The 13,075-nt window shown below is 35.8% G+C and overlaps 1 protein-coding gene across 2 annotated transcripts in view; it reads right to left on the bottom strand.

Annotated features, from left to right (window-relative positions):
- vegfc (vascular endothelial growth factor c) overlaps window positions 1–13,075 on the bottom strand; it is a 55,792-nt gene that overhangs the window by 20,073 nt on the left and 22,644 nt on the right. Inside the window, exons 1-4 of one of the 2 annotated variants that reach the window (XM_088644420.1) lie at window positions 8,407–8,428; window positions 8,070–8,283; window positions 6,038–6,228; window positions 2,728–2,867 (exon numbers count right to left, since the gene is read on the bottom strand). In XM_088644420.1, coding sequence (XP_088500546.1) covers window positions 2,728–2,867; window positions 6,038–6,228; window positions 8,070–8,223 — 485 coding nt within the window. In that variant the 5' untranslated portion in view covers window positions 8,224–8,283; window positions 8,407–8,428. Of the gene's footprint in view, window positions 1–2,727; window positions 2,868–6,037; window positions 6,229–8,069; window positions 8,284–8,406; window positions 8,429–13,075 lie in introns of those variants that run through there. The other variant, XM_088644381.1, reaches the window with a different exon arrangement.

Below are 13,075 nucleotides of genomic sequence, written 5' to 3'. Positions count from 1 at the left end.
CTCTGATCAGTTCATCCTGTTGTATCATTAGCCATTAGCGAGCACCAAGTCATGTGGTGTTCTGCAAATGATGAATATTTAGCCACCTCTTTACACCTGCACTGCTGATGCCTGACATGTCTGATGCAGTGAAACCTGCAATGCTAAACTGATCATGAAGATGAAGCATGTTGATCTCGGTGAGTTGGCAAGGGACTCGTGATCTCCCAGAGCACGATGGCCTGTTACTGAAGGACTGCATTTGACTGAAATGTAACATCTTGATGGCTTAAAAATTGATGGCTGGGAATACCCCTAATGGTGAACACTGAGCACTGACTTAGTCCAGCTTTCATCAAACGAATGGCTCAAAAGCATAATTCAACGTCAAAGTCATTCAGCTGTATCGTGGTCAGTCATGAATGATCAGTTAACAAAATGACAAAGTGTAATCAATACTCAAGGCCCATATACTAAGTTTTTCTAAAAAACATACTGTACATGCATACTTGCAGTAAAGGGGTTACTTCTTGGTATATATAATCTTTTACAATTATAGGATAAAACAAGAACTTTGGATTTCAACTGACTTGCATATCTTTCCTAAGTCCCTTTCCATTCATCTATGCCTGTGTTTCTGAAGAAGTTTCTCCAAGTAAAACTCACAAGCACATTGTTTTCATTAACACAAATCCTGTTTTTAAATTTAACAAAACAACCATAATGTTGTGGTGAGAAAAGTTCTTATGTTACATACTCTATGACCCTGTTGTTACAAAGACCAAAGTTAATAGTTCAATATTACTATAATTGTTTTTCAGAATGATTACCCTTCTTTAAAACTTAAATGAATAATTAGCTCAATAATTTATAAACTAACTTCCTTTTGTTTTGGCATTCGTAAGTAGCATTCCAAGTGACAAGATTGGGCAAATTGAAATCAGTGTATTCTCATGAAAACTTCTAAAAACCACCACTCAAAAAGTGCCTTTTTTCTGAAACTCCTCGAATTCAGTGCATTTTATTCTGTTTAGCTGTATCCAAGATGGAAAGTCCATTAGAATCTTGGCAGATATTTCCTCTATTATCATATCCTATAACAACGGAGTAACAGGAAGTTCACTATAAGTGTTCACACTAAATTACCTAAAGTGAAACGATATATCCTCCTGAGGAAGTAAGTGCTACTGTAAACTGAAAATGGCACAAAGCAAACTGCTCCATCCAAAGTACACATTCAGCTTCATAAGCAGCAATGGGATGACAAATACACACAATACCATGGAAAATCTAAGATGGAAAGCGATTTTCTTACAACTGGGTATGGCACGCAACTCTCATGTGGGGGTTGGGCGTATAACAATAGAAACAGAAAACTTTAAGGAAACAGCATAATTGAACACATAACTGAGCACAGCAGTGAAGAAAAAAGCACGTTTCTAAACGGAGTACTGCGGAGCTCTTTTCGTGATTCAGGCTGATTCATCAAAAGTGTTTGTTCGGGCATGAATAGAACAATCCACTCAGTTCTGACATACAGTATGTGCAGGAGCATTCTATTCATAATCTAGTTGCTATGGATTTTAACTCTACAACTTTACGAACAGAGCCAATGGATATATCACTGTGCGGACTGTAAAGGAACAAGCAGAGGTTAATTCCAAACAGTGGAGAGAAGAAAGAACACAAAACACCCACACTTAAACAACCCAAAATATTATTCTTGTGCGGAATTAAGTTTAATATTAGCCTGACCACATGAAAGCATGATACAGATCAAATGCTATAAAGCAAATTCTAAGAACTGATGTCACAAAATACCGTCTTGCTAATTTCTATAGCTGTCAGGTGTGTCAAGTGTTAATAAAAAGTAATTTTGAATATTAACCATGTAACTACAAGATGCTTGATGCAACTTAACTTTATCTAAATGAAAATATAAAATGAAACAAAAATGAATTAATCCTTATTGTAGCCTAAGCCAATTATCATATTAAAGGTATTGAAGAATGTAATTCTAGAATTCAGAATTAATACACTGTAGCCTCTCTGAATTGTTTGATGTGGAGGATTTTTACTGGTCCAAATATTTTCTTTAATAAATGTTTAAGAAACTAACCTACTCATCACTAAAAAAGCCTTATTTTGGATAAATAAGTGACGTAAATCTGATAAACACGTCTTACTCTGTTTAAATTAAAATATTTTATGATTAGCATATGCTGCTTTCCCATAAATATTTAAAGACTCTGAAGTGCATATGAAAAAATCATCTACAGACAGTACTTAAGCATCCAAATATTTACTGGACTAACCTCAAACCTGTAAAACAATTAAGGAAGATTGTCAGAAAGAATAAATTATAAACCCACAATAATGTGACAATGAAAACACCAAATAATACAAATGATTGAATTTGTGAAAGTCCAACAGAATGTCATTAAAGGAGAAAAAGGACATGACTGATCATGTACATGAGTCATCTGAACTGCAACAGACGATATCAGTTTTACTTAAAGAGATGTCTAATTTAAATAATGATGTTCCTCGTTATTGCTTACTAAACTTTAAAATAGGGTTCAGATGTGAATGTTTAATTAAGAATCCACCTAAAAGGTTTTACTAATATAACCACTAAAACAAAGATGGATACTGCAAACTATACTATCTGCTATAGAAAACATAACAATATACAATGTGTTTATTTACAGGAATGCATAAAAGTGGCACTAAAAACTTGACACTTACTCTGGTAGAGACCGCCTAATGATTGAATGGACTTGTCTGAAAACATCCAGTTTTGACAAGCAGCGGCACAGGGTATGGTTGGCAAAGCTGATTGTCACTGGTTTTGGTTCTTGAGACAGTGGTATGGTAATTTCAAATAGCTACAAGGGAAAAAAAAGAATAAGATCAGTAAAAGTAGATGTTTAAATGATCATCTTATTTTTTAAGAAACAAAACTGTTGTCATGTTGCAAAAGAAAAGTTTCCTTTTCTTTTTGTCTGTGTTGTTTAACGCAATTCAGCTTGTGTATAGTAATGGAAGTTATTAACACCAGGCTTAAACATGCAACTAATAATTTGAATGTACTGTAGGTGACCACAAGCCAATTTCAATAAAAAATAAGCAGACATAATGCATATTAATGAATACTATAGCTTGTCACCACCTAATTGTCCACTAAATTATTAAATTTAGTGCATACATGGATTGCAATTTATCTTATAGAATCTGAATGTTGCTTTAAGTATGTAGATTGTCTTTATAACTTTCAACTGGAAGTACGTTCATCTGTCTTTTCCTACAGAAGTTACTGTACTTACTTAAAAGTACTGCAACATCATTTTCTGATACAAGGCTCCTTGCGGTAATTGAAAAAAAAATCCCGTTGACCCTTTCCCAGCTTCACACCAAAGCACTCAAACATTTGGCACAACAACAGAGCTCTACAACCTCAAAAACTTGGCATTCTTTCACTGGGCCTGCTATAAATATTAAAACCATATCTCTTTACGTGATAGGGATCTAGCTACAACGAGATGATCTGACATTACAACTTGACCTAGGAACTGACACCACCTAACTAACAGGGAGGTACTCTTCCCTTCACAGGCTAATTTATGAACATTTACGTATGAAACACATATGATTTTCTAATCTATAACATAAACACTTGAACTGAATTCACTAGTTTTTAAAGAAAATATTGTAGGTGTCATAACTCCTTCATACCTCTTTCCTAAACTGACATTTAGATGTTTGTGGACAAGGCATAACAAAGTGTGCATACTGTAGGACACATACAAAAGGGACTCACTAGGGTAACAATATACTGTAAACAAATTAAAGGCAGGATTAAAGGTATTTACTGCATGGCATGAAACAAGCACAGAATTCTAAGACAGACCTCCTTTGCTTCTGATGAATTGTAAAAAATAACCTCGTTAGGTTTTCCCAACATGAATTTCCAAATACACATTTTCTGAAAACCAGAAGGCCCCCTCACGTCTACTCAACTTGCAGGCCGTTCAAACTGGCACGGGTTTCTGCAGAATTATTGTTTTAAGTGAATTTCTGTTTGCCTGGTTTACTTGGATAGTTGTCCAGGCAACTGTTTTGCAGTTTTACAAACATTTGTCTGTCCGGATGCTTGAGAGGAAGTTCTCTTTGGATTATTTCCATTCTACTCATCTTGAAAACTATTTACATTTCATGATCTTTTCAGTTATTTTTATTTTATGCTAAAACATCCAGCATACTAAAGGAATGCTCATATTTGTCAGGAAAATGATTTTCTTACAAAACGTGCACACAAGGTGTCTGGATTTTGTTTCATACTATTGCTATGTTCTGCCCAGATAGCACAATCTTTAAACGTGAATAGAAGTAACATTTTAAACATCACACAGGTTTAAAAGATGCCATGATTATTTGGCTTAATAAGAATTAACATGATTAAATGACTGTTCACTACTGTTTGTAAACTACACAGCCACATTTACAAATCAACAAAAAGCACCAACTGGTGATAGTCCAGGCGATTACTTGTCGGAAGCCCCATGGGCTCAGGATCTGAGTTTAGGAAAACACATTGAACATCAGCATCAAGATTCTTAATAAGAAAGCAATGCCAAGTTCTGAGGGTGCCTCAAGCTGTAACGCCACAGTCACAGGAACACCGTTATGGCTCATTCGAGACATGAAAATGCCAATCAGATCGTTAAGCCTGGCTGTCAGGCTTGGAAACATCCAGAATATGGCGAGACGGACAGAACACACGAGTGCTCTCTCCCTGGAATTGGGAGGAAACCTGAGAGCCAGAAACCAATCCATGTGAATAGGAGATCATGCAAAGTCTGCACATACCTGTATACATTTATATGAAATGCAGAGAAACACATACTCTAAACTCGGTATTTTGAAACTTTCTTGTGTGTTTTTGAACATGGGCTCTGTAAGCATTTTTTAAAATGCATTAAATTCTTCTCATTTAAAGGTTTAAAAACTGCACATACTGTACAGGTTCAAGCTTTTGTACTCTAGAAATTAGCCATATTAGTCATGTATGTACTACTTTTTGATATATTTTTCATATTACAGAAGATAAAACAGCCTATAAAGGTACTTAAAATGTGTGAAGCACTAGGACCAAGTAGAGCCAGTGGCAGTACTGAGTTCTGCTGTTTCCACTTTAGCTCCACTTCACATACACTCTTCTTGTGAGTCAGGGAATTGAGATGTTGGTCTATAAAATGTGTATATGGACACAGCCCTGACATAGTGCATGCCCCATTGAATGTTTACAGCCAATGAGACTGAAATCAGAGCAATATGGGATATCTGACCGGCAATATAAACTGACTGCATTTACAAATCTCCGTCAGGCTCAATAACATAAACGGTTTCCATTCTAGTGTAAGACTAGCTACACTAACACTGGGGGAGCTAGTGAAAGTTTTCCTCTTATTAGTACACAGACTTAAATTTGTTATGTTTTGTTTAGGTAAATGAGCCTGTTGTTTTGTTTGTGTCTGGCTCATAGACCACCACATGGAATATTTTAAGTAGACTATCTACCAGAAGGAGGAAATATACTTCTACTTCCTACCTAATGAGCTTAAGATGTTGTCTGATTTGATCTAAAACAGAAATGAACAATTTATCATGTCTGCTACTTCCACTTCTTTCCAGGATATGTATTTGTATAATTACTACTGTTTGTGCCATATGGCTCTATTTTCAGGATAGTTAACTATGACTTGATTAAAATAATTGTACAGCTCTGTTAACTGCTTGGACTTTCACTCTCAACAGGGTGGAACAACTGAGTTCACTTAGGTCAAGCAAGACACCACAGGAAGTTTCACCTGCGTGATTCCAATCACAAAACCTGCAGTTAATCATAAGACAACTTACAAGACGCAACACAGAACAAGATTTTTTTTTATTGCTCATTTAAATCCTTAAAAGATGTCAAAAAGCATCTATCCGCCTTCTGGACTGTGGTACTGTACGTCCTGATCCTTCCAAATGAAACACTTGCAAAGGAACTTACTGTTTTGCTGATGTAAGAAGTACTAAGGTTCCTGCACTGATACTCCTCACTGTTGCAGCAGCCCCCACATCTGTAGACAGACACGCAGGGTGGTTTATAGAAGGTGTTTGTTGCAGCCCCAAACTCTTTTCCCACATCTAAACAAACTTCTCGTGGCATGCACAGGGTCTTTCTCCACTCAGATTCAATACCTGTTAAATGCACGTTGAGAGATGAGACAGCAGAAAGGGACGATCAGGAACACTTTCAAAGCTTGTGGCTCAAGTGTAAAAGTTTGCTCCCCTTTTTAATTCCTACAGACGGAACCCGGTTATTTCCGAACTACAGTTTTCAGGGAAAAAAAAGAATGCACTCTGCGTTGTGCAAAATTTGAGCCATTGAGTTTTCTAGCTGCTTTTAGAAAACCAGGAGCAAAGTTTCCTCTTGAACAAAAAGCTTTGAACATTGTTCTGTGTACAGTATGTATATATAAGAAAATATTAATTTACAAGAGTCTAATGTTTATTGTTAATAATATCAGCATCGTATAGACAACTCAATAAATATTTTACAGAGCAGGAATAAGTTTATTAAACTTGATTTTTTTAAGAAAACAATAAATACTTGACATTCCTTAAGAACAATATAGAGTGGTGGAACCTTCAAAAATGTGAATTAATTGTTTGCAGTCGTTATCTCGTTATCCAAGTGTAAATTTAACCATAGCACAAGCAATTATAATTATAATATGAATTATAATAAATACATGGAATTACCTTTCGGTACAGACCACATAAAAATAATTGTATTTTTTGTGCTACTCAATTTTCAGCAAAAGAAACCACAGAAGGAGACACGGACAACAACATATTGTACAGTACATTGTTAAATAGGTTCTATAGTACATGTAAGTACATGTAAGAGGGATAAAACATTTTCAAAGATTTTACATTTTCAGAGATCTTAAAATACTCTGATGAGTTTGTGTTATCTTTTGTTCAGTTTGCCTAGGTTCTATGACTTAAAGGACACCTGCAATGCTATGGCTGTCTGAAGCTGAGCAGAAACAACCCTTCGACAGTCAAAGAAGCAACAATTTTAAAAGTTGTAAGACTTTTCGATGCACATAATAAAACTGTTCATAAAGATAAGAGAAACATGGACCAATGGATAGTCAAGAGTAACAAGATCTGCCTCAGACATTTCGTGAGAATGACACGTCTTTGCAATGACTTCAAGGAATCTCAACGTATATCATGGACACACCCTAGGCCTTGTAAGGTTAAAATCCATACTGTTTTGAGTGTGATGCATGATTAAGAAATGCAACTTGCTTTTAGACGTATCCAGATTCAATGGTTTTACCAAGAAGTGTCCAAACCAGATTGAATTGGACCAAACGGCTTTCCTGTATCAGAAAATTAAAATAAGAAAATCTGGTGAATCCGATTTTCAAATGCATTGGACATCTCCGAGGCATCACTGATTGTGAGGTTGACGTTCATTGTACACAGTCCTCAAACCTAGTGGACCTTAAGCAGAAGCTCATCAGAGCATGGACTGCCACTGCCTTGGGTCAGATTCAAACTATGATTATAACAATGAGCAATCAATGAAACACAACAACCATCATTATGGCAAGGATTGGACACAACTATGACTGTTTCACCTGACCATGCCCAGGCAAGGTGATAACTTGAATTAAATTGCTTGTAAACGATTGAGGTGTACAATGGTAACATCGCAGTATTACAGCTTATAACGTCACGATGGGTCTATGTCCCATGTATGGTTTCTTTTGCTGGAAAGTACAATATTATTAGTTTAAACAGGTGAACAATTTCAATTTATAACTGTCCTATATTACTCAAGGGATAAATGAGTAACATCAAGACTTGATCAGAAAGCACACAAAATGCAATGCATGCACCCCACAGAAAGCTGCACCCACTGTACCCTTGAGGATACCTGGATGCACTGGCATTTACAAAAATTAAAAATTGAAGATTCTCTTTAGATGCACAGCATGAAATCACCTTTCACAACAACTTACTTTTTAAAATTTCAAAGTTATAAAATGCTGCAGCAAATATCAAGGGCTCCTCTGTTCTTGAGTCAGAGGCACCTTGATCTCTGACATTCATACGCCCTCCTCGTTTTGACTGACATTTTAACATAGTCCAGTAATTTGGATAGACTATTTTCATGAGCTCATCAACGCTGGACACAGACCGCAAACGCTCTTCTAGATCTGGTGTGGCATGGTCCTAATGAAAACAGAAGAAAACATAGAAGATTAGTTCAGCAGAAATACAGCAGCCTTAAATCTTTTGTAACGTATCGTACAGTATATTAGCAGTTGTGCATCTAGACCTTGTAACTTGACTCACATTTGAACATAGAGGTTATGGAGCTGGGTTGTACAGGTTCTGAAGTGTACAAGATGGGGAAAGGGGCTCTTTTTTATGGAAAAAGGATTTGTCTCACATCGCAGGAGTTTTGGCATTCAGCTCCTGCCAGAAAGAACCCACCATGCCCCGTCCCTGCTGAGAGGTCTACAAAAAGGGTCACCCATGCACAGTCTCATCGTTGGAATAGCAGCACTGCTAGTGTAGCGTTTGTTCATCTGTGTCTAAAGACACAGTGCTTTGTGCATTATGCTCTTTGTTTTCTCTCTGAGCTGTTCACTGTGTGTAGAGTTGAGGAGCACTGCTTCTTGAAAACCCACTGAAAAAACGAGCTTCATTCGCAATATAATAATATTTACATTTCTTCACATCAAAGAAGTATTTTTGTTTGAAACACCATCCCGAAAAAAGTTATTCAGGCACTTTTTAATAACAGGAAAAAATGTGAGACAGTCATAAGTCCCAGTTTATATTCAGGTCTATTGACTTCAGAAAAAAAACAATGCATACACCAAACATGGCATAAAATGTTAATTACCATTTTCTCTCAAGAAACACAGGAATAGAATCTACTTTTTTGAAATACTATATTCTTTAAGAAAATCATATCTTAGCTATACAGTATGATAAACTTCACTACTACTAAGAAGGCAATTCACACTGAAGCAGAGTCTATTCTGTAGAATCAAAAACATAACTCAAATTGTTCCTCAGCTTTGAGAATTGTACAGGCAAATCTAACCATTTCCCTTCATTAACTATAGATACTCCTGATTACTCCTGATTAAATCCAACGTTTTAGCTTTTACAGTGACGACAGGAGCAGCATTTGGACTGAAGCATTCAGAAGAAGAAGGTCAGGGTTTGGACTTTGCAAAATCACTTTATAAACGCAGAAACAGCAAAAAGAGTGGTGTAACAGTTACAAACACAGTTATTGTTACAAACACAATATCATGTCGAAATTGTGGATTAGGGCATGTTTTTATTTTGTAAATGATCAATTATCAGAGGACTTGGTACATAAATATGGGTGTTTTTAGTTCTATAAATTCAGCCAGTATACACAGTTAATATTTGTTGTTCCAAAAAGTGTTTGTACAGTATACAGTATGACATACTGTTGATTACAGGTACACAGGTGCCTTTCTGTCTATATACTGTACAGTATATCACAGCTCTGGGGTCCTGGGTTCAGTTCTGAACTGGGACCCCAGCTGCATGGTGTTTTCTCCAGGTTCCTCTTGCTTTCCACAGACATAGTGACATGGTGACATTAATTTATTAAGAAATGACTTTATTAAAAGGTTAAGTTGTCCCGATGTGCCATTCGGTTCAGAATATACTGTAGTTGAGCTACCAGTGTACATGCGGCCCCTTTTCTCAAAAGATGTGGATGCGAAATCCCATTCATTCTATTGAGTTCCATTATCTTTGTTATAGAACATATCAGTCAACTGTGTAGTACTCAAAAACTCCTGGAACAAAGGGATAATGAAATATCATCTTTCCAAGACAAGAGGTGAGGGTTATATTTATATTTCATTGACTACATTACATATGTCTTTACTCTTTTCGAAGAACACAAATCCAAACATAACACTTGACACCACATAGATGTGTTAAAAAGCCTGTCCAAAGAACACATGTATTTTCAGAATCTTTTGTCAGATGCTATAGCTGGTCCTGAACGAATAAGGCCCCAGTGATTCAGGTTTTTTTCTCAAAGGAATACTGCATGCTCTTACACTCTATAATTAATTTCCACACTTAATCTTGTTTTGTAAGTCTGCCTAGAAGTCTATTTCCCGTTATGCTTTGTAAGGCTGCCTAGAAGTCTATTTCCCGTTATAAACAATATCTACAGTATAAGAAATGCAAAACATCTGCATGACCTCTGCAACATGGCTGCAGAAATTATTTAAAATTGCTAATCATGACAAGGAAACGCAATCATCACATAATAAGAAATGTTGATTACTGTGCTCTAAAATTTGCTCCTAATTTGTACACATAAAAATTAGTTGAGATTCAACCTCAGAATAGTAAGTATGAAACATCTTTTTTAATTTGACCATAGTATTTTGCACTATTACTAATATTTTCTAGGAATCCTCTGCATGCCAAAGGCTTCTTGCTTTGCTACCAAACAGAAACTTAGTACCAGAAACCTGGTTTGCTGTTTGTAATAGGAATAATGATGATACATTTCTGGTTTAATCTAAGATCTGGTCAAGAATATGGAAAATTCAAACAGACAGAACTCAAGATACAACATTATCTAAATAATATTAATCCACTAAGTGGATTAATATTAGTCCAAGGTTAGTTTAGGCAAACAAGTCTTGAATTACTAAACATATAATTACATACAGTACATGCACAGAAACACAGACATCTTTTAAGCAAAATTTTAAAAAAAAGAAAAAGAATTAATACATGCTTATTTTGATAATACTGGTTTCACTTAATGTATATTACCTTGAAATAGATACATTTTTTTGCATCTTTACAAGCCTTTTGAACTCAGATACAGATATTTTAAACATATCTAAGCAATATGGGATTTTCTAAGTCTCTGAAGTAAGAATTAAAGGCATCCACAGTGAGAATATATTAGCCTACAATTATAACATGCCCAATAATGCAATTCCAGCTGCAAGCGGTGATCGTTGGTGGCCAAAATACACATATTGCTTTTCACAGACAGGGAAGATTTATGATTGAGCAAATATGGCTTTTTGTATGTCTTTGACTAACCCTAAGGAGTTATAACACAGTTTTGCATCTGACCTTTGGATGAGGTCAAAGGTCACAAATGGCACTATAACCATGACCATGACCCTATCTGCACTCTGTAAGGAGTTAGAAGATTTTGCCTGTGACCTTTAGGAAAGGTCAGAGATTATAGACATGGTAATTAGTTTGCAAGAGCACAAAAAGGTTCCTATTTGTCTTCCATGATCCTACTTGCACACAAACATGGAGTAACAAACTTATTTTTCATTTGACCACAAGGATATCTCACAGATTTTATAAGGCAATCATTTCATGAGACTATTTAGTATTATTCAGTTCTTGACTGTAATGCTCCTAGGCTATAATGCAAACAGTATACTGTATATGGGGACGAGCATTGCTGGAAGGTAATCCCTGTAATGGGTCAGCATCTCATCGAGTGAAACAAATCGTGTGCTCTCCCATCTGCTTAACGCCATGGAAACCAACATGAACTCAGGCCCAATGAGCTGATGTGGCTCAAATATGGAAATTACTTACATGTCCAAAAAGCTAAAAGGCAATGTTTTCTACAAAAAAATGCAAATCTATTAGAAATTAACCCTTATCTTAAAAGAGAGGGAACATTTCTGTCGAAGAAAAACAACAGAATAGTGTTTCAGGATATAAAAGAAAAAAACAGACTAAAATGAATAGAACAATGCACAATTTGTATAACTACTTAAGACAGAGATGTGCACGCATCTTATTTTACCACATAAGGAAAGAGAAGTAAAATAATTCCACATTTTTTTCCTTAAAATACAGTATTTCAGCTTTTGTGTTCATTGCAACACTTAAAATTAAACCCAGCTCAATACTTGCAAAACACTTGACTCATTTCTAACAGTCTTCAGCATTCTACTGCCTTGTATTCAGTTCAGGGCTTGCTTGTCTCAGTCCTAGAGGTGTCTTCTGGTACTCATTTCACTTGAACCTTTATTTAATTGAACTAACAATTCGCTTCATTTAAACTTTTTTCAACTGTTCTGTCTTTCAGTTCTAAAACTGCAGGCAATGTTGAGATTGTTGAGTTATAAAATTGTAGGAGTGATGTGAAATCACCAGCTGTTAAGGGGTAAAAAGCAGTGCAAATTATATCATTTCAAAACATTTTGATGAATTAAGACATCCATTGAGAAAATGAATGACCTGTGGGTACAACAATAACTTCAATCCTAAGAATAGAGTTTAGGAAGCCCTGATTTAGTTTCTCAAAAACGTGAAAAAAACATGGTTATTTAGTAAGCTGAGCAGGGTTTTTGCTTGGTCTGGGAATTCACATTAAACTTAAGAGTTTTAGTGTGAAAATGCAAGGTGCAAGTCCTTTGGGATGCCCCCTTGCGAAGTGTGAAAACATGAAGACTGCTACATGGGATGCCAGAGATCGCTGATGAAAACTGATACTCCTGTATGGAACATTCCAGGAAACATGACCATTTACCCTCACGACTGATCGGCCTCAGTGACAGAACCTGAAAGATGCATCTCCAAGGACGTCAAGTAAAAGCTTTCAGAAGGATTTATTTTCCCCTCTTTTATTTACATGTATGTTAAATAGTAATATTAGTTATTACATTTATATAGAGGTCATTCATAAATTCATATTGTGATACGGTGCATTCGTTCAAAAAAGAAAAAAATTAAATGTGATGCAGCCCCTATGTTTCAGATTACAAGTCAAAACATCTAAAACACACATTATACCTCTGAGGCTTACTTGATTTTGTTTGATTGATTTATTGCAACAATGTAACACATTCTGACAAAAGTTAATTCTACAGAGAATGCAAAGTCTGTGATGATGTCCCAGACATCCTGTTTGTAAGTAACCTTTAAGTTAAGTGAACCTTTTTTATGTTTGCTTCCTGGA

The sequence above is a fragment of the Lepisosteus platostomus genome, chromosome 1, assembly GCF_059453375.1.
Source record: "Lepisosteus platostomus isolate fLepPlt1 chromosome 1, fLepPlt1.hap1, whole genome shotgun sequence".
NCBI lineage: Eukaryota > Metazoa > Chordata > Actinopteri > Semionotiformes > Lepisosteidae > Lepisosteus > Lepisosteus platostomus.
Note: the sequence above shows the minus strand (reverse complement) of the source record. Positions and strands in the feature narration are given on the sequence as shown.